This window comes from Falco peregrinus, chromosome 8, assembly GCF_023634155.1.
Source record: "Falco peregrinus isolate bFalPer1 chromosome 8, bFalPer1.pri, whole genome shotgun sequence".
Taxonomy (NCBI): Eukaryota; Metazoa; Chordata; class Aves; order Falconiformes; family Falconidae; genus Falco; species Falco peregrinus.
In genome coordinates, this window is record NC_073728.1 from 14,654,505 (window position 1) to 14,675,920 (window position 21,416).

At 40.7% G+C, this 21,416-nt stretch overlaps 1 protein-coding gene across 4 annotated transcripts in view; it reads right to left on the reverse strand.

Moving 5' to 3' along the window:
* Nucleotides 1-2,636: 2,636 nt before the first annotated feature.
* CREB1 (cAMP responsive element binding protein 1) overlaps nucleotides 2,637-21,416 on the reverse strand; it is a 40,868-nt gene continuing 22,088 nt past the window's right edge. For 3 of the 4 annotated variants that reach the window (XM_055811913.1, XM_055811912.1, XM_055811914.1), the window contains 6 exons: nucleotides 20,433-20,579; nucleotides 18,411-18,511; nucleotides 15,028-15,170; nucleotides 13,380-13,562; nucleotides 11,811-11,961; nucleotides 2,637-9,144 (listed from right to left, as the gene is read on the reverse strand). In XM_055811913.1, coding sequence (XP_055667888.1) covers nucleotides 9,000-9,144; nucleotides 11,811-11,961; nucleotides 13,380-13,562; nucleotides 15,028-15,170; nucleotides 18,411-18,511; nucleotides 20,433-20,579 — 870 coding nt within the window. In that variant the 3' untranslated portion in view covers nucleotides 2,637-8,999. Of the gene's footprint in view, nucleotides 9,145-11,810; nucleotides 11,962-13,379; nucleotides 13,563-15,027; nucleotides 15,171-18,410; nucleotides 18,512-20,190; nucleotides 20,327-20,432; nucleotides 20,580-21,416 lie in introns of those variants that run through there. The other variant, XM_055811915.1, reaches the window with a different exon arrangement.

A 21,416-nucleotide genomic window follows, 5' to 3' on the forward strand; every position in this document is an offset into this window, starting at 1 on the left:
CTCTGGACTCGGCCTGAGAGTTGCTGCTCTAAAACGCTTGCTTACAACAGTATCCTCAGAAGCCACATGGTGTCACTAAAACAGTACTTAGGCAGCTGGCTGGGAATTTGCAGTCTGAAACGAGAGCTGAAGTCTCTTTGAGGGAAGGAAGACAGCACCTTTAGTTAAAAAACAGAACACAGTGTGAGCTTTAACGTGCTAGACATGGCTTTTTCTGTCCTATGAACTGGGTGAACAACGGTTGAAAAAAAATTAGGAGTAGGACTTTCTCTACAGTCTAGTTTTTGCAGTATGGCTGTAAATTCTCACCACTCCTCTTCCTTTTCCTCCCCACTGGTGTTCCCTTGTCTCTGAGCTTGGCTGTGGTCACTGTATGTTAGGCTACTCCAGGGCTGGAGCTGGCAGAACGCAGTGTGCTGGTGGTTGGGCTTGTGAGCGCGTGTGACTTGGTCCGTGGGGAGAACCTGCTACCTGGCTGTCCTCAGCCCTTGCAAGAGGCTGCAGCTTGCAGTACTGACAGCCTTAGCAGCTTGCACTGTTGTCAGTAGGAACATGCTTAAAAAGCCTGCTTAAACAGCACAGAATAAAGCCCGGTGTAATATAGACTAAAGCCTAGTGCAGAAACCTAGGCACTTTTAAGAAGGGGGCTTTGCTCCAGGCCTTGCTTTGATGATAGGGAAAGTTTTGTACTTTTAAAACAAATCAGTTTAATTGCACTTAATGGTTTAGCAGCTTTCAGCATCTGTTTTCCCATTGCTGCTGTTACAGCCCATAGCGTTCCTCTGAGAGCAGGCACCTGCTAGAAGAGACCAGGCTTGGCTTCTTTTGCTGTGTTGCTGTTGCAGCAAGCCGTATGCTAGCCTGGAGGGTATGTTTGAAGGCTGAAGCAAATGCTACTGCTCCTAAGTAAATACTTGTGGCAAAAAGCGTGAGGTGACACCAGCAGCTCAGGTGAGTGCCTTGCCCCTGACCTGCAGAGCTGAGTTCTGGGTGGCCCCTCCCCACCTCAGCAAGTGGCAAACCCTCAAGGGGGACACCTTTTCCTCCGACTGCTGTTGGGGTGCGGGCGCTCCTTTAGATTTATGAGACCAGACCCAGGAATATTGTGCTTAGTCCACCACTACAAGCACATTTGTTCTGGTTGCTCTTTAAACTAGTGTTCAGGGGCAGGCATCAACCATGAGAACGTAACTGCTGAAACCTGCAGCCCATTCCTGCTGGGTAGCACTAACAGGGAGATGTTGGGAGTGAACCATACCTCCACGATGACACCTGTGAACTCTGGTGTCTGGAGCCTTTGGTCCCAGGTGAGCTTCTGCTCTAGTATGAGATGAAGCACGGTAGTGCTTCAGCAGCTGCTTGGCAGTTACGCTGACACCCTGCCCAAGTGCTTTCTGTCACCCTGTTCATCTCAGCACTGGAGCAGTCGGTGTGATTCTCCTTGGAGTGGTTCCATTGCATTGGTCCTGTTTTGTAACAGATGATGTGAACTCAGCTGTAGGGAGGATGTGTTTGGGCATGGGTCCCCGAGTAGTGGGGCAATGCATAAATTGTCTCTTGAGAAATAAAATACCCTAGGGAGAGGATCCAAGTCACAGGGAAGTGACCAGATAAGACATGAACATGCTGTGAGATTGTGAAACCATCCCTGAAACATGCCACTCTGCAAGGGAACAAACTTTTCTAAAATGTCATTGCAGCTAAAGTCATGTTTGATTAAGACACAGGGTATGAAATTCAGCTCTGCATCTTAGGGACAAAGAGCTTCAAGGTGCAGCAGTGTCAGAAGAATCAGGTTTGCCAGCTGACCTACTGACTGCACAGGGACCTGTGCTACCAAATTCTTTTCCGTGCAAAATTCAAGCCAAACTGCATTTTTGTCTCACAGACTAACCCCTGTTTGGGATTCTCCCTCATTACCGAGATGCAGATTTTTCTGAGCAATACGTGAATGGCATTATGAAAGCGCTCAGCTGTGAAAACCACAAAATCCCAGCCATAATGAGCTGACCTTACTGCTTCCCCTTCATTTCACTGGAGGTGTGTTTACCTCAGCGCTGAATTTGTTCTTCTGGCTTCCATCCCGGTGTTTGGATCCAGCCTTGCAGATTACATAATAGGGTTGTGATCCTTGCAGTGTTTGCTGCCTTCTGTTCTGCTCTGTTATTAACATCCGTAGTACATGGTTTACAGGAATGCTTAGAAGTGAGAAAGCATATTTAAACTGCAAAAGGGAAAAGTCTTTCACACATTATTGAACAAGAGAACTAACTGCCACCAGAATGGGTCCTGAAAAGCAGGTTTAAAAAAATTAGAAGTGGAAGAAAAACTTTGTTTTTCAGGACTTAACCTCTCCCTAATCTAATTCACTTTAATTAAGATTAAAAAAGCCTTCCCTTTGGGGAAAACATCTCATGAATACTTACAGCAGGCCACAGATCATGAGAGGACACCATAGTCTGCTTAAAATACACCTTTTCCCATATTCCTATCTAGCTACCATCTGCCACTAAATTAGTGTAAATGGAACATCCTGCTTAAAAAAGAGACTTTGTAGAGTTTTTAAAAGCATGTTTATGTGACTGCACATAAATGTTTGTGTAAAAAGGGAGTTATGACAGTTTATACCACAAAGGTTACAGTAAGAAAAATCACTTCTTTATGACAGTAATTCACAAATTCACAAGAATCACTTTAATATACAAAGCAATTACTACCATTCTGAAACACAAAGCAGCTAATATGTACATAGTGTTAATAAAATGCATTATAACCCAGTACAATTTTTTTTTAAAACACAGAAAAAGCACAAAAAAATAAGTAAAAAAAACCCAAAACACAACGGGGATGTTTCTAGATTTTTTGGGAGATGTTCTCCCCCAATAATGGATTTTCGTTTAGTCTTTTAACTTCCACAAGTATGTGGGAGTCGAGCTCAAATACCCTGTTCTGTGCTGACATGGTTTGGGTAAAGAATCAGAAATGCAGATGAGGTGAACTTTCTCTTTCCAGCTTACATTACAAAGGGAGAATAATAACCCTTGTTCTGGAAGCTTCCCTGAAAAACGTTGTCCCAGAACAATTTCAAATTATAAATCCAGACTAGAACCAACTCAGTTTTCAAGTGAACAACCAATCTGTGGACAAGTCTGTGGAAGGGTTGGCTGTCAACTAACCCGTCTTCTTGCCCTGTTCCCCATCCCATCCCTAGAAGCCCATACAAGCAGCACCATTTCAGATCTCATACAAACTTGAAGTTCTAGAATTTTTTAAAATTAATGTTTTAATATAAATAAATGTCATTACACACACACAAAATGGAGTGGCACCTGGATAAAACACAACTTGTGGAGAGCATCTGAACATCCCTAGTTCTTAAAAGCGGCCATTTCCAGAAAGCTAACTGGCTCGAGGCCTTCCTTCCCCACGCTCTCGCTCAGCTATCCCCTAATTTAAAGAAATACATAGACAAGGCCGAGACTGCATGAACCAACTGCTCCGGAGTCGTGAGTACAGTACTGGGTCAGCTTATGAACTGCGCCAGCCGTGGGTCACGACAGCCTGCCCCTGGCCCTCTCCCTGCCAGCACACAGCTCCTGAGCACAGCTGGCTTCTGCCTCTGGCTGGCGACAGCGTGACCTGAACCCATCACGCCGCAAGCCACAAACTGCACTTGCGGCACCAGAACGCGAACAGGTCACCCTTTTCAATCTGTGCTACACAAACTAGCCCAAGCAAGTCTGTTTGCGGGCCAGAACTGAAATACTTAAAAAAAAACAACAACATTCCAAGGCAAAACACTTGAAATTCAAACCCTCTTTACCAACTGGATCTGGTCCCTTTTCCCCAAAGATGTAGATTTAAGCCATATCCATCCACAGACCTGAACCTGTCACAAGCACACAGCAGACTGGATTTCAGCACCCCGTTTCTCTCCATCAGTCTGGCTTCTCCCAGACCAACTGAGGTTCATGATACATTCAGGTTTCTGCAAAATCAGTGTCTTTTACAGCTAGCAAATCCAAAAGCTCAGGGAAATGAGTTCCCAGGCACAGTACAGAGAACCATCAATGTACTGTATGCTTTTAAAACCTGCCCACAGTGACAGATTCCAGGGCTATAGCTAAATTATCATTGTTCCTGCAAAAGAAAGGTGGTTGTGCTTTTTTTTTACCTTTTAAAGCAGGGTGACACATTGTCAATGTACCTTTCCTTCCTGGTGTCAAAGAACTGGAAAACCTTCTGATTTATTTTCTTGGAATGCAGCTTTTACAGTCTGCAGCCAAATCTTAAATTAAGAAAAGGGAAATCAAGCAGCTGAAAAATAGTTTAGCTTTCCTCCCAAATTAACCTCCCTTTCCCCACTTGGGATCACTGAACTAGTTCTATTCTAAAAATAATTTCACATCCATCCTGTAATACTGCTCTGAGACACCACACAACTTTAATTCTTTCCAGTCTTCAGTACTGCCAGTTCAGATCTCCTGCCATTTTGAAGTAACGCCTGCTGGACGCCAGGTGCTAATCAGCAAGTTAAATTTGCGACGGAGTCAACTGCTGTGAGGAGTGAATTGTGTGCAGGCAGCAGGATTACAACAATTGTCTCAGGAAGCTTCTCAAGCAAACCCAATTGCTCTTAATTTGTTTTGTTCTGCATGTTTTTTTTTTTTAAAAGTGCACATTTTAATTAAACATTTACAAAGAATATAGTGTAACAAAAATAAATACATGACCTTTTGGTTAGATCATTGGCAAATGTTACATCACTAACCAGCTTCAGGGTGAAAAAATGACAATAAAAATAGGGTCTTGGAAAACCAATGAAATCCGCTATGAATCATCATAGATCTGCAACCACTGATACTGAGCCTGCTTTGATGGGGAGACCTGTCTTCACTTCAACCCAGAAAAAGCACTGGCTGTCTGTCATAAATTAAAAAAACATAAAATAAAAAAGCAGTGGCCAGTTTTTGCTAACAGATGCCTACCTGCAGCTGCAGTCTACTGGAAGCCCAGATTTAAAAAAACAACTGTAGTACAAATTTAGATCAGAAACTATCAGGGCTGTTTTTCCTTATTAAATCTAACTTTTTTTTTTTTCCTGAGCCTCTTCATGATTCTAAACACCCCACCAGTTTTCTGATCTACGTACAAGTACCAGAGAAGACAGTGGTCTACAACGCAAATGCCAACTACAGAACAGCCAGAACCTACAGGTGTCTGTACAGTCCTGATGAGCATGACAGGCTAAAATTGTGCTTTCAGATTACAAGCGATGGTGCTGGCAACTACCTGATGCTGGTGAAATCACTGCTTAAATAAAGATGCATCACCACTACCCCAGGAGGAAAACAGAAGTCTTATCAGTGGTTCCTTTAGAAAATAACACCTTAACAACCACTCCAATTGTTTTGCCTTTGATATATAGCTGCCGAAGAGAAAAAGCACAAAAGTGAATTATTCTAGGTGGTGGTGGTTGTTGTAAAACAACTGTTTACATAATTTCAAAAATCTCCATCAATAAAAAAAAAACCCCACAAAATCAAACCTCTACAAAAGCCATGAAAGATGAAATAAAATTCTTGAAAATGGATAACTGAGAAACAGCACAAAACAAATCAGTAATAAGCACTAGAATAATGCAGCCCAGAACTACTGGGGTGGGGGGAAGCTTTCACACACACGCACGCATCCACACACACCCAGACACACACAGACAAGTAAAAATTTTTTCTGACCTCCATATACTATAATACTCAGCATTCCTGACTTAAAAGCTCTCAGAGCTGTAGATTATATACTGTGTGTATATATATATATGTACATATATTATACATATGTATTTTCCAAGAATATCTAAATTAAAAGAGCACCTCTGACAATATCTTAACTGCCTGATCGGTGCTGTTGTTTTGCAAAATAATGACATTACAAAAATTATATTTCAAATCAATTCTTGTTTATTATGAACATAATGGATCTAGCCCTTTCTAACCCTCTCTTCAGGTCAAACAGGCTATCAATTCTTGAAAACTCACAACCGTGAGATATAAAACTAACCCTCCCTCCCCCCTGCCAGCATAATTTTCGTCCTAGTTCCAAACGTCCTTAGTTTATAGAAGCTGATTACCCCAACCTCACTACTTGGTAAATAACATACGAATGGATTCCTGTGTCATACTCTTTCCCTTTTTGGGTCAATATGAATGGTAAAGCATGTATGGGAAACCCTAGCCAGCCCTGTACTTGGTCCAATACATTTTTAATTATTGTCATTTCAGATTTCCATTAAGTCCCTAAATCCTCAGTGCAGCATAAATAAAAATAAAAGATTCTTGCAGATCCCTATGTACTTTAAAATAACGTTCTTAGTGAAACATTAGTTGCTAATGAGGTCTAGATTAATAACGCTACAGACTACTTGCAGACCATGCACAGACAAACCAGCAACACAGTTCTCTCACTGCCACACAAATTTGCACCAACCCTGTTTTAGAAGAATCCCATCCAGGTACCAGTTTAAGCTTCCTGGTCCATTCAGCTCCCAGGCTTTGTGCTGAGTGACTCTCAGCAAGCGCTGGACAGTGCTCATTACCCACTAGAAAGAGCTCTCAGAACACAATTAGCCCCATTCAGGTTCACTGCAAAAACTCAAGTTTTTGCAGATAGGTGGTTCTACAAAAGAAACAGCCTTAATGTAGGAATGTACAGCCTTTGCCGTGTTTCTCAAAGCTGGGGGAACCATTCCGTGTAACTGTAAATGAGGCTATCATGAGCTTCATGTTTTACAAGAATGACTCCTGTGTTGTCAACAGTTCTACTCTAGCACTAGTTCTGAAAACTGGTTACCATTGTATTTGTATTCTCTGACCTTTAAGAATCAGACGATAAAAGCATCGCTGAGAATTTAGGGTCTTCTTTAAATTTGCACTGCTAAACTAATAAATTCATCTTCCAATAAATAAAACATGAAAATCAATTCTCTATGGCAGATAAAAATAGCCCATTAATAAACCCCCTCAAAACGTGTGAAAATGAATTCTTTCGTAATTCTGATACTTCTGTTCTCTTCTTGAAATACAAATGTAATTTGAAATTATTGACAGATTTAATAATAACGCTCTAAGTTTAACCCTGCTCCTTTTAAAGTCTCTTGGAAACTGAATGCCCTCTCAAATGAGAAAACTAAAACTTTTAATACTGCTTAACTGTTTGAGACTCAACTGCCCCGAGACTTCAAAATGTTCCTCTTGTAACGTCACATTGATTGTATAACCTTTTAGAAGCTCATGTTTGAAATTTATCTTAAAAACAGATAAGAGTGAATGGGAAAAAAAAAATTAGCTAATACTTTGCTGCGCAAGGCATTAGTACAGACCAGAGCCTTATTCATATGTCTATATATGAAAGTTTGACCAGAAGCACAAAGTAAACTCACTCCATTGAATGACCCAAGTTAATGTATCAAGAGACTGGCTCCAGAGGGCCAGTAAACAAACTGCACATGATACTTTTTAACACATGCTTTTTGACAACTTCTTGACATTCTTTTTTGGTTCTTTTTAAGCATGATTCTTTTGAAGTCCTAATGCTTAGCACAGAGTTGTTTTTAAACACAAACTACCTTTTTTTAACAATGTAAATCTGGGAAAGATCACATTTCCTCAGCGCACACAAAAAATCTGATCTTGCAAACATCTGAGGCACATGAGTAATTCTACTCACAGGAATAAATTACTTGGTAAATCTGACCCTTTACATGAAAAAATCCTCCAAATAAATTAAGACTTTAGCTAGCCTGGCCAGGTTCAACTAATACTGTCCCTTGCAAAGCAGAAACTGGAGTATTTATGTTTGAAGTCCTCTTCAATGTTTGAGGTTGTCCTGGTAGTTTTCATACTGCAATTCAATTTATGTATAGAAGGCAGCCTCAAAGTTTGAAAAAGAATCTAGCAAACCAGGCTGATGTTTTCATTGGGTACAGTAATTTCCATTACATAGACAGTGGTAGGGAAACAGAAATAACCTCATTGCTTGAGAGCACGTGGGACACAGACTATAGTATCATCAGGGAGTATGTATGTGGAGTTGGCCACGCTTCAACTGCTTAGTTGTTCTGCACACAAATTGGTAGTGCTTTCATGTTACCCTTGCTCACTATGCGACCGTTTTTGAAATGTCACTATTGTACCTTTTTTATTCTGAATTCCTTTCCCATCCAAATACCATTTCCCAACGAGTATCTTATGAAGCTGATGTTTGCTTTTTGTGCATTCAGAATGCTGAGCACACTTGCACACATAAGCTTCAAGAAGCAACAACTGACCAGTGAAGCTCATTTCAATGCATTTGTTTCTGAGGTATGGAGAAGTTTTCACTAGCCTAGGAGGGTTTAGCACAGATTACAGATCAAAACCCCTCCTGGGCTAGTTTGAAAAAGGTATGTTATCTCCACACCAAGAACGTGACTGTGAAGCGCTGTTCATTTGGCATTCTGCTTAGCCGTGTATTTTTATAGTTCATAATGAATATGTGAAACCAATTTGGCAACCATTGCTTCTTCATTGCACCATGCATGCTCCACGTATGTGGCCCACAGTTCTCCGGACCAAGAGGCTGGGGTGGTTCTGTCTCTAAGGCAATGGAAAGAGCTCAGCACAAATTCTTGAAATCATTACAGAAGGACCCTCCCCACAGTAACTTCCCAAGGGACCACTGTTACTCCTTGAAGAGGATGGGGAGACAAGAAAGAAGCCTGTTCTTCTTCACGCTGAGATCAATGATGAAAATAATCTTGTAGGGGGAGAAGTGGAGGCAAGTACTTGAACATTCACAGTTTGATGCAAAGCACAGATGAAGTATATTCTGTAGTTGCTTCAGGCAGTTTTGCGCATAGAAAAAAAGAAATGTTTAGAAAATAAAAAGTTTATTTTGTCTTTCTGGGTATAGCCAGAACCAGTCTCTATCCCACCTGGACAAGTGAAAATGGGAATCCAAAATTAATCTGATTTGTGGCAGTAAAGGTCCTTAAGTGCTTTCAACTCCTCAATCAGTGTCTTGTTTTGGTTTTCAAGCACAGCCACTCGATTTTCTAGACATTTCACATACTCCTTTTTCTTCCTGCGACATTCACGTGCTGCCTCTCTGCAAAGCAAAAAAGGCCATTCAAATCCAGAACGATCACTTGCAGACATGGGCTACTTAACTGTTCAGGTCAAATCTTTACCTAGTACTGCCATTTTTAGAATATGTAGGTATCGAAGCTGTACTTTGAGCATTCATGTATTTGCTCTTAAGCAATACTTTCAATTTATTAATAATGCTTGCATCACTGCAATAATATAAACAACTCAGAAAAATCACAAAATAAACAGTCACTAGCAACCACATCATTCTTTAGTCCTTGTCTGCTGTGCCAAGAGCATGGCAGTATTAATGTGCTGAAGCAGATCTGAAGACAGTTAAACTTCTAAGGCTTGCTTGTAAAGACCGAGCTGCCTGTAAGTAACTTGGTAACATACAAACACCATCAATGAAAAATACCTGAAACATGTTACTACGCTGCTGAGCATCCTGATGGCAGTAACACCAAGGCAGAAGCTATCCTGCGCAGCAGCAGTAATGGTACGAATGTGCAAAGTAAGCACAAGGCTAAATGTTGCAGGTGGATGGGAGTTCAGGCAGAGGGCTCTCCTGCAATGCAGCTTGTCAAAGCAGCACACCACAGACACGTGTAAGTAATGCACACGCTTGTTTGCCCAGGCCTTTAAGCACAAAGCAGAGCAGCTTCGAAAGGAGAGCTGAAGTGTCTCTTCATTGCAAATACTACACATATTGGTGATACAATCAGTGTTCTGGGAAATGAGAGGACAAAACTGAACTCAGTTCCTTTGCTTATCAGATATGCAGTAGTTGTAGTACTAGGTAAAAAAGAATGTCTGTTCCAGGACTTACCTAGTAAGAAGACTCTAAAAGTAGTTTTTTAAATCCATCCCACAAACGAGAGAGGATGAAGAAAACCTAGTTTGTAAACCCTGAAAGGACTCAGGTATCCATTTGTCACTCCTACAAATACAATTTCACATGCTTGCTACACCTCAGTGGGCCATGTGCAGTATTAAGAATTTAATGAATTCTGGGCTGTTACTTGTATCACCAAACTATTAAGTACTACTGGATCAGGAAGTGCCTTCCGCTGAAAATTACAAACCTGTCTTCTTGGGTGACAACTTTTTCTTTCTTTTTGTGATTTTGTGCCAGCCTGGGCAGTATATTAAGCCACCGCAAGTCTGCGTGCCTTAGTTATTCATTATGAACAGCTCCAGCTATACTGAATTACAAGAGAGCTTTTAAAATGTAAAATTTACACAGAAAATTTGCACAATAATATCTATGAATATTTACGCTATAATCCTCCAGTAAGTACACCTCACCATCTGCCTGCCTCTATCCCTTTCCCTGCTTTGCTATGGAGCCTAGATTTGAAATATCTATTAAGCAGGCAGGCTAGAAGCACCACATGCAACATGATACTGTTGAAAAAGCTGTCAATTTAACTCAAGTGGGGGTAATTCCCCATTGTTTTTCTTGGCTTTCCCAAACACAAAAGCTTTCTTTTACTGGAATAAGACTGCTGACTAAATGAGGGGATTCAGAACGCCAATTAATTTTCTTCTCAAATGCAGAGCCTGAAAGGGTGACATCTACTATTCACTGACATCAGAAAAATATATAAAAAGGGAGATGGGTGACATTCTATACAAAAACCTTTTTAAAAAGTGAAGTCAGCTGTTCAGCATTATTTACTTCATTAAATAAATTTACTCCTCAGATAAGCATTGGGTCTGCTCATGTAACTTTCTACTGTGTTCACAGCTCAGCCATCTACAGAAGATCAATGCACCTGTACAACGTAACAGTTTTTTCAGACTGACAGATAAGTAAAGGGTGCTTTCATGGGGCTCCCCCTGCTCAGACGGGAGGGAAGCGCTGCTGCTGCTCTCCCAGTGCCGCAGTGTAACGTAATGCACAGGCTCCCATCTGTGGCCTGGGGATGGAGTTCAAACTTGGTGTGATGGGTCAGCTCAGGCCCACCCCTTCCCCCGCCCACAGCAGTAGGCTTAAGGAACATCACGCCCAACTTCTCTCTGCTGCTCCCTTCCCTCACTGCCTCCACCAAGTCCCACCTCAGCAGGCTTGGCTGTTCCTCCTCACACACTAAATCCTACAGGGTCAAGTCTACCCCCCACCTCCTCTCTCAGTTCCTCTGCTGCCACTACTGGCTCCACAAGAACTCAAAAGGAGTAGCTGCTCATTTGGCCTTTCCTTGAGTCTTTCTGTCTCTGGAGGATAAAACCCAAAGGGCAAGCAGCTAAAGAGAACAAGTGAGACAATCAAGAAAGCACTTGTAAAGAGCGCAGGTGGGCCAGCAGCAAGGAGAATACATGCAGAAGGCTAAGGTAAAGAATCCGGGAAATGAAACTACACAAATGTATTAACTGAAAAAAATCAACTCACCTTGGTGTTTGCAAGAACATACCTACAGTCATACAAGTCTCTCACCAATTACTTTTCTCCTTACGGCAACAAATTCATACACCTCACAGAATGAGTCTGACACCTTTACTTAAGGTTTCATAGTCACAATACATGGCATTAGCAGATGTGCTTCTTTGCTTTGCATCTTTAAACAAAGGCAAATTCTACAGAAGCATTTCATAACATGACTAAGAAAGATCAGGATTCTTAGTGCTTAACACTCTAGTCCTATGCAGAGCTGACTGGAAAAAAAATTATCTAAATATACATGCCTGTTCTTCATTAGACGCACTTCCCTCTTCCGTGCGGCCTCTTCTGCTGGCTGGGTTGGAAGTGCTGGGGATGACGCCATGACTACGCCTGGTGCAATGGTGCTGGTAGGGGCCGTGCGAATCTGGTAGGTCTGCACATCTCCTGAGGCAGCTGAAAGACACAGGGGAACATGATGTCACTCTGATGACAGCAACATTAAATGTGGTGCAAAAAGCACCTTGTCGTCTAGCTAACTATGTACTCTGGGGTACAGTACCGGAGGGATGACCATCATCTGGGTCATCACTGCTGTCTCAGTCTTAGTTTATTAACGTATGCAAGGTTTGGGGCATTCCTGTTGAAGGAGTCTTCACTTGCGCTTGATAACTGGATTTTGTCTTGCTGTATTGCTATGCTTCTTTCTCCCTTAGTATCTTCCTTTTTACTTCCCTGTTTTTTGGGCAGCTTTAAGAAGACGAAGGATGGGGCAGACAGTTATTTCTAGCTATGCTCCAAATGTTGGTCTACAAAAGGAGAAACTGCATGTTTAAGTATTTGGTACAGAAAAAAGGGTGTAGAAAAGTAGCATTTACTCCAACAAGAGAGAGACAGCGCAAACTAGACACTCAACTTCACTGCTTCTCTAGAATGAACAAGGTCTTGGTTTCTTTTGTTTGTTTGTTGTAATCTAGAAGTGTGTTATATTTGCCTGAGCTCATAAGAAAATATAGTGCCACCTAAAGAAATCACACATCCTTAAGAACACTAAACCCAGAAGATCAATGCAACAATAGTATTTTTCTCGACTGTAGTTTCACTGATGCCCAGAGACCTCTTCGCTGGGTTAACTTTCAAATAACCTGCTTTACAATCATAAAAGCAGGGGTACACTTTTCTGTTATTTTTCATAATTTTTAATACCCCCCTCCCATTTTTGATAAACCAAAATATGTATTTTAATACAATAACCCCCCCCCAACTTACTTAGTCAAAGTAGCCCTGCTTGCTCTAAGTGGAGGGCTAAGACCAAACGATCTCTTAAGGCACTTCCCTAAATTACTTTATGGTTCTAAGACTCAATGATTAAGTACTTGGTGACTAGTTACAAAAGCTGCAATAGGGAGAAATTATGACTTGCAATTGAAAGGAGGGAAAAATTACTAATAAAGAGTCCTGAAAGAATCAAACAACCCTCCTCCCTAACTTTAATGCTTCGCTTTAAATTTACTGTTGTTGCAGATGACTATCTAGGAGAACTCAGAACTCTGAAGTAGTATCAGCTTTTGCAGAACATACCAATAAAAAAAATCATGTGGACAAAATACAGGAAATATAGCATTGAAAACCAAAAATCAATATATTGTTTTAAGAAGTAAGCCCAAAATACCCACAGTTTTATCAATCTGAAAGGAAAGGCTCTCAGAAAATGCAACAAATAGCTTTGTCCAGAATTTCCTTTAATCATTTTGGAGACTTATTTGTGCCAAATCTGTTAATTGCTTCCTGACACATTTGAAGGAGTTAGGTTTGCAGCTTATATCTGCACGGAGAAAATGTTATACAGAATGACTGTTTGTGATGTTTCTCACCTTGTACAACAACTTGATTGCTGGGTACAAGTATCTGTTGTCCATCTGTGGTCTGTGCATATTGTAAAATGGTGGTGCCAGGTTGGGTTGCAGCTGCGTTGGTCATAGTCAATGTCTGGAGACCTTGTACTCCATCTGTGCCGTTGTTAGACAACTGTATTGCTCCTCCTTGGGTAATAGCAACTGAAGACGAAAAAAATGGAGACAGCATTTTAGACACTAATTTACTCATTAACTTACAGTATTAAACCTAGGTATGGAAGAATACTGATCTCAGTTAAATCCCTTGAGCCCTTATACACCCTCAAATCAGACACGTGACTTTAGTGTACATTAAAGAAATCATGCTTTCAAAGTAAGTTTTCAAGTTTTCATGAGACCCATTGCAGGGGGGGCAGGTGGGTGGCAAAAACCACAGCCTAAAACACAATTTAGTTTCTCTGATAAAACAGCGTCACACAGAAGAACTACCATCCTCCCCCAGGAATACTTTTTGTTAGTTAAGATTTTCTTCTTGGTTGGTTTAGATCTTTTCCTCAGTCCCTTCTTTTTTCTTCTCATCTGAAATTCCTCTCCTCTTCCATGCTTTATGCCCTTCAGTCTCCTCTGCTGCTATTGCTATCCATCTTGTGTTTCACTTTCTTCTTGCTTTGGCTTTTTTTTCTTCTGATTGTATCCCCCCTTCTCTACAACTTCCTCAGCACCTTCCTAGCAGTGTTTTCATTCATAAAGGTCCAGTATCACACTTTTTTTTCCTTCAAGCGGTCTTACTTTGCTGGATATTTTTCCTTTCCTCAATCCTGCCATCCAGGTGAACTGAGACATCACCCCTCATTTGTGATTCCACAGAATTTCACTGTGTTCCTATATACAGACACATCAGAATCTCAAGTATCTGCACAAGCAGTTATTTTACAGTTATGGCAGGAAAGCAGAGTTAACGACATCAGTTTGTTACCTAAAATTAGGTAAGATATTAGGCAAAGTGGCCGAGTAGTAACCAGAGATACAAAATTTTCAAGAGATGTTAATAGAAAGATGTAAACAAGTAGTCCTTTCTCATTTTTGTATATTTAATACTGTGTGTGTTTGTGTGAGACAGCATGTGAATTCTAGCTTTACTGCTGTATACTCAATCCTTTAAATCAAAGGACTACATCTATAAAATCTTATGAATAAAGAAAACATGGACACATATATTTATTACGCATTTTACATAAGGTTGATGAAGTTCTTATTTTTTCAGGACTTTCTAAAAACGTATTTGCAGACTGTAATATTTTCTCTATTGATGAGGTTACAATTTTGTGAATCAGCATTAATAATCTGCCAGGAAAAAAAGAAACTTCTGTATTACCTCATCTGGTTCCTGAAGTGAAAAAGTTTATAACAGCATTATGGTTAGTTTATATTTTGCCTCAGGATGCATTAGCTGCACTAACTGGCAAGCAGTCCCAGGAATGTTAATTGAACACTTCAAATACTTACAATAAGAATGTGTTTAAAAGGCATGGTTATCAAACAGTCAAATTAAAGTAATCTTATTTTCATCTCCTGCTTTGTCCTAGTCCAAACAGTTACAGAAACAATAGTTCTTCATCTTCTCATCCCCACTTACTAGCACCACTGAGAAATTCAGACTACATACTGTACTGCCCACTGCTGGTTTGGTAAATGGGAGTTGGCACCGTAACAGTGGCGATGGCAGGTGCTGCTGTTTCCTCTTCAGACTTTTCTTCTTCAATCCTTGGCACTCCTGGGGCGTCTGAGGACAAGTCATTCAAAATTTTTCTGGCAAAGACAGTGTGTTGTAGAGATTTTAATAAAAATCGAGAAAAAAAAAAAAAGTCTATTTGATACATAATGCTGGATAAAACTGAAAAGTGCAGTAAGCCAGCAAGGAAAATATGGGTGCAGAATAAAAAACTCGCACTATCTTCAAACTCTTATTGGAGAGGATTGTTCAAAGTGCCATGCACAGACGGGCAAGGGAGCCAGTACAGAACAGCTGTGCTTATCAAAACACAAGATACAGGTGCTTCTCAACAGGTTCTTCTCAATGCAAGATACAGCTATTACAACCTTCCCTTTTTCTTAAAAACATGTTTCTTTCTCTCTCATCCATTTTTACTTGTTTCCTGCTTTTAGCCACATGAAGATTTGAAGAAAGCAAAGTATGTAAAAACCTGTCTCCTCACTTACATTAGGGGAACTGCTCCATCTCAGAGACCATAAAGACCTCAGCCAGACAGCTGAGTATAAAGGCAGACAGCACAAATGCTTGTAAAGAGCAACCAGCTTATAACGTAACACCTGCCCAGGAGGCAACACTGAGTGCTTGAGTAAAGTCACAGTTACATTTACAGGTGCCCTGCCTGAGAAAGCTGTGAGATTAGCATGGGTAAAGGAAAGAACAGTTCGTTTAATTACTTCCATGGGTTAATTATCCAAAGCCAAAACTAACATCACGGCTACAGGTCCCCACTGAACATGACTGTAAGACTGACCACAGCAGTTACTGCAATCAGCATCGTTTAGACCAAACACTGTCCCTCAGAAGACTGTCAAGCTCTTTTCACTGCTGGCTTAGTCTGTCACTGCAAAACACTACTTAGAACAACATTTTTTGTAATTCTGTGTTTTCCTGTGGACTCTCATTGCAACTCAAAGTGTGAAGCAAACACAGCTGTAGACCCCAAGCTCCAAGACAATACTCATTTCTTAAATAAGGCTCCTAAAGCTTTGGGAGCCAGAACATCTGTATGGTGCTGTTTGGGGAGAGCAGTCACTCTGCTGAGCAACTTGACAAACAGAGCTTTGCTGTTGCTGTTTTGATTCTGTGTGCATGCAAGAACCCCGGCATGTGAGGAGCAGCTGAGGGAACTGAGGCTGTTTATTCCGGAGAAAAGGAAGCTCAGGAGGGACCTTGAGGAGGCTCAGGGGAGACGTTATTGTTCTCTCCAACTACCTGACAGGAGGCTGTAGGCAGGTGGGGTCAGTCTCTTCTTCCAGATAACAAGCAACAGGGCAAGAGGAAACAGCCTCAAGTACACCAGGGGAGGTTGAGATTGGATATTAGGGAAAAACTGTTCACGGAAAGGGTGATCAAGCATTGGAACAGCTGTCCAGGGAGGTGGTAGAATCATCATCCCTGGGGGTGTTTAAAAAACATGTAGACGTGGTGCTTAGGGATGTGGTTTAGTGATGGACTTGGCAGTCCTGGATTAACAGTTGGACTTGATGATCTCAAAGGCCTTTTCCAACCTACATGATTCTATGATTGCACAAGCCCTTCACTGTGCCAAGCACTACTTGGACAAATAAAAAATTCCCATCCAGAGAGTGTGCAACCTAGGTGCTAGACCAAAAAATCTGGAGGACAGAACAGCTGAAAATATGGACAGAGCAGGGAGGATGAGGAACAAAACCGAAGCAGCTCAAGATACAAAAGAAGAAACCACAGCTCATCACTTTTTAAGCTCATGTCAGATACGATCTGGTGGTTAAAACCTATCCTTGCCATCATAAAGATGGATTTAAGATAGGAGGTAAGGTGGCAGCTTTACAAATATAGGAGCTATGAACTGACATGGAGAACATCAAAGTGGAGTTTCTGAGGAAGAGATACAGCTTTCAGTTCTGTGAACTTGTCTGCACCTATCTTGCCTCTGTAAGCAGTTACAGCAGGTTGAATAATGCCGACCAGGAATTCACTAAACACATCAGTATGGCTCAGCCTTTCTGACATGACCCCTACACAGGCCCAGAGTCTGAGCTACGTATACAGGTTTTACAATTACAATGTTTTGCTGAGTTAACAGGATCTGCTTTGAGGACAGAGGCTGTGGTGTGGCAACAGTGCATGCAAAGGAGTCCACTCAATGAGAAATGAGCATGCACAAGTACCCTCTTCTTAATTTTGCTGCTTGGTTACTTAGCTCTGTTGTCTCATGATAAACATGTACAGTAAAAGCAAGTGTCTCACTGGTGAAGCAGACTGCAAGAAAGTCTGTGGCAGCCTTGAAGTCAGCAACACTGCTCCTCACAAATAAAAGCATCTTCCCAGATCTATTATGGCTAGGGTTCTTCAACAGTGATTTTGACTATCTTCAGCAGAACGGCCTTGAAGGCTGCTGGAGAAGGTAAAAAATAATCTGCAAGTACTAAAAAAAACCCCGTTGAGATATGCTCAGGCCTACAGTCTCCCTCTGTATAAGGCTATGCTCATAAAGAAAAAAGGAGTGTCTGAGTTTTCTGAAGCAGGAGGAATGCACAGGTCGCTTAAAATCTGATGAACTCCAGAGCTGTTCCTTAATACTATTTAGCATGTATTAAGAATGAAAAGTGAGATTTAGTACAGCCAGGAAAAGATGTACAAGGGCTTAATTAATAAAGTAACATATGACTAACACCATGTGAAGGGGCATACCTCAGTTGCTCTTACCGCAGAAGTACTTGCCATGACAACTAAAGGTACTAGATGCCTATCACTACATTCAACTCCTACCCTGACTAGTTAAACTGTAAACACAACCAATTTTGCTCAAGCAGAAATTCTCTCTGAGCCACAGAACACCACGTGTTTATTGAAAATCTCACAGGAGAAAGGAATTAAGTTTTATTGCTGCTAGCATTTCAACAATAATGAAAAACAACACAGTTGATTTTTTGCAGAATACCAATTATATAGAAGCCACTTTCTTGCAAAGCTTCAGTGTCTCCCATGTATTAAGTATCCATTAAAGCTATCTCCAAGGCACCTAGCACAATAATACTGCAATGTTTCACAAATATGGCACTCAGCTTATCCTCAGCTCACTTCGGTCTTAACAAAGTGTAACAGCTGAGGTTTCTTCCTCCTCCTCCTCCTATCTGGTTCTCTCTTTACATCCTATTCCATGGGAAGTCATCGTAGAAGAGAGATTTCAGTTAAACGGTAAATCTAAAAATAACTATACAATCACACTGTCTCCCTCCCCATGTGAAGAACCCACCCATCAAGCAAAATGCTTCTGCTTTTAACCTCCATACCTGTAGGAGGGTCGTCTGGAAAGTATTTCTCTTCGTTTCTGTGAGTCTGTGACACTGTCTACTGATTCCTGTGAATCTTCACTTTCTGCTATAGTGGAGATCTGTAAATAAGAACAGCAATAAAACTTAACAAGACACTTCCAATGTCTTTATTTTCAGGAAATGCTGACATCCTGTGAAACACGCTACAACCCAAGTATTCTACAGTGCTTCTGCCTAAGCAATGAACAGAAAGGGCAGGCTGTTTAGTAACAGATCCAGTGAAGAATGATCATGGTGAGTTATCTACCTGTGAGAATGTCCTTTATAATTTAAATACTCCAATAAGAAAATATAAACAGTAGTTCTACACACTTTTTGCTTTCCACGATCCCCTGTTTCCACTCATTTTAAGAAAACAAAGATTTTTTTTTTTTTAAGTAAAATTTAGGGAGAGAATAACTAAAACCAAACTAAGATAGAAACATTCAGAAACTAACAAAATAGTGAAGCTGAGAAACAGCAGTTTGTAAGTAATTAGGTATAGAGAGACTGCCTTTTGGCAGGAAGGGGGGATTGTCAGAAAAATGTCATACGTGATGATGCTAAGAAAAGACAAAGGTTTATGAAGGAAAACGGAAATGTTTACATCAATCATATTTGAATAATTTTAGATTTGAAGTGTGCCAAAAATTTTAAAACATCTCCAATACATAAAAGCAGAGACTGTTTTCCTAAAGACTATAGTCACATATGTGACAAATACACAAAAGCTAACAATAGTTAGTGAATCGTAAAATGCCTGTGTGAGAAACATAGCTCACAGCCTGACATTTTATGCACTGTAGGGAAGATTCCTAAAGGCTCAAAAAGCTGGCTGGTGCCCAAATGTCACAGTTACCAGATAGGGGGCCTGAACATGTCCAGGGCTGACTGTGAACTACCAGGTTTTCAATATCCAAACAGGCTGGCTTTGCACTGAGCCAGGTGAATTCCACGCATGGTTTCATTGTCAGTCTTCCACCTCTGGGCTAGTAACTTGCTCATCTCCAATGAACTAAAACTCTAAACTTTTGATTCCAGTAGCTGAGGAGGGTAGAGCCTGCCACAAACTCAGCACTAAAGCTGACAAGGAGTAAACAAAGATGATTATCAGAATGGCCTAGTTTTAAATTATGCATGCTTTAGTATTTTTTAAAATAATATCCAGCTAAGTATCTGTATCAAATGTCTACTTTTAATGTTTACATTTTAAATTAAACTTTTGAGTTCAGTGCAATAAGAGCAAAGAAATGAGGTACAGTCCTTGCCCTGTGTAGCTGCTGTATGCCAAGCAATTTCTCTTTCTGCGTTCAGTAACACTGAGCTTAAAGTGGTTCAAAAAACCCAAAAGTTACAGGTTTCAAAGGTTTCAGACTACTTGTCTTCAAGCTACCTCATCATATCACATTACCTGTCTTACTTTACAGAAGAGAAAATGATAAAGCTTTACAAAGCAAACAATATTCAACAGGCAAATTTTAAAACCATTTTTATGAGAGGACTGATAGGTTTATTTTAAGGACTATTAATGTACAGACATCTGTTCTATAAACCAATGCAAATATTTTCTCAATAGCAAAGACTCTCATCCCAGAATATCAGTCTCATTACTGATTAAAGATTACATTATAAAAAAAGAAATCTTTTTTGTTGACTTCAGAACAGCATGAACTCTTACTCAATAAAGATGTATGAAAATATAGAAGAGAGAAAAAGTAGAGTAATACTGTAAGAAAAACCATGAAGCTGTTAAACTCACCAACAACATTCTAGCCGGAGATGAAACTCAGCAATGTTTGAAAGTGAAAAGTGGTTAAACCAGAACAGGAAAAAAAAAACAGTCACAGAGTAGCAAATACTGTACAGATTTTGCCTTCAACATGCTCTTAAAGTTTATATAAGCAAAATCACAATCCAGGACACAAACACATTAGAAACCAGTGAACTGGCAGGACTATCACAAGGCCCAATTCACATATGAGGAATTTCTTCAGTCAGTACCTGAACTGTCTGGACCTGTGGAGACTGAATAACTGACGGCTGGGCAGCCTGAATTACTCCATGCACTTGAACTGTCTGCCCATTGGGCAGCTGAACTAAGGTCACCGTGGGTGCAGAAGACGTTGCGTGAGCTGCTGGCATAGATACCTGCAAAGAAGAGACAGTGAGCGTAAATTAGGTTATTGCAAAATCTTATTTCACTACCAAGAACGCTTTCTGGTGAAAGAATTAAGTCTCTTCTAGAGCCCAATTAGATGACCCAAATGTTACAGTGTAATACAAAACCCCCTGACCTGCCTAAGCCCAACATCTGACCTACTTTACAAATTAATCTAATGCAGAATTTCTGCAGGCTCAAAACATTGCTTGTAAAACCACTGACAAGAATGAGAAAAACACAACTACCTCTATTTTGAGGTAACCTAATAAAAACACATTATTACCTTTCGCCTACTTCAGTTAGATACTGATAGGACTTGGGTGTACTCCTACGGACGCTGCTGAGTCAAAGGCAGAAACATATGGGAGTGCAGCTATTTTTGTTCTCACTCAAGAAAATGCGAAGTGTTTGCCAGATGTAAGAAGTTAAATTTTTTAGGGAGCCATAGCTTTCAGACTTTCTAGACACAAACCGTATTAAGTAGCTGGCACAGTCCATTTAAGTGAGGAAAACTGACCATGTCTTCAGACACAAAACTTGTGGGTTTGCAGTGAAAACAAATGGTTTGTAGGCAGTTACTGTGATTCAGTGTAACGGGTCAACAGAAACCCTAGCCTTAAAGTTATTTCTGAGGAAAAATTGCCCACATTTTAAACCTTCAGTTCCTAAATGACTTTGTTTCTCCAGCATAGGCCTGGAGGCATAGTGGCTATGCCAACAGGGAAACGCTGAAGACTGCAGCACAGTTGGTACCACTGCATACATAGCCACGCATGTTCTGCGCAGGGGCTCCGAGGACAGCGACATCCATACTGAGCTGTTCA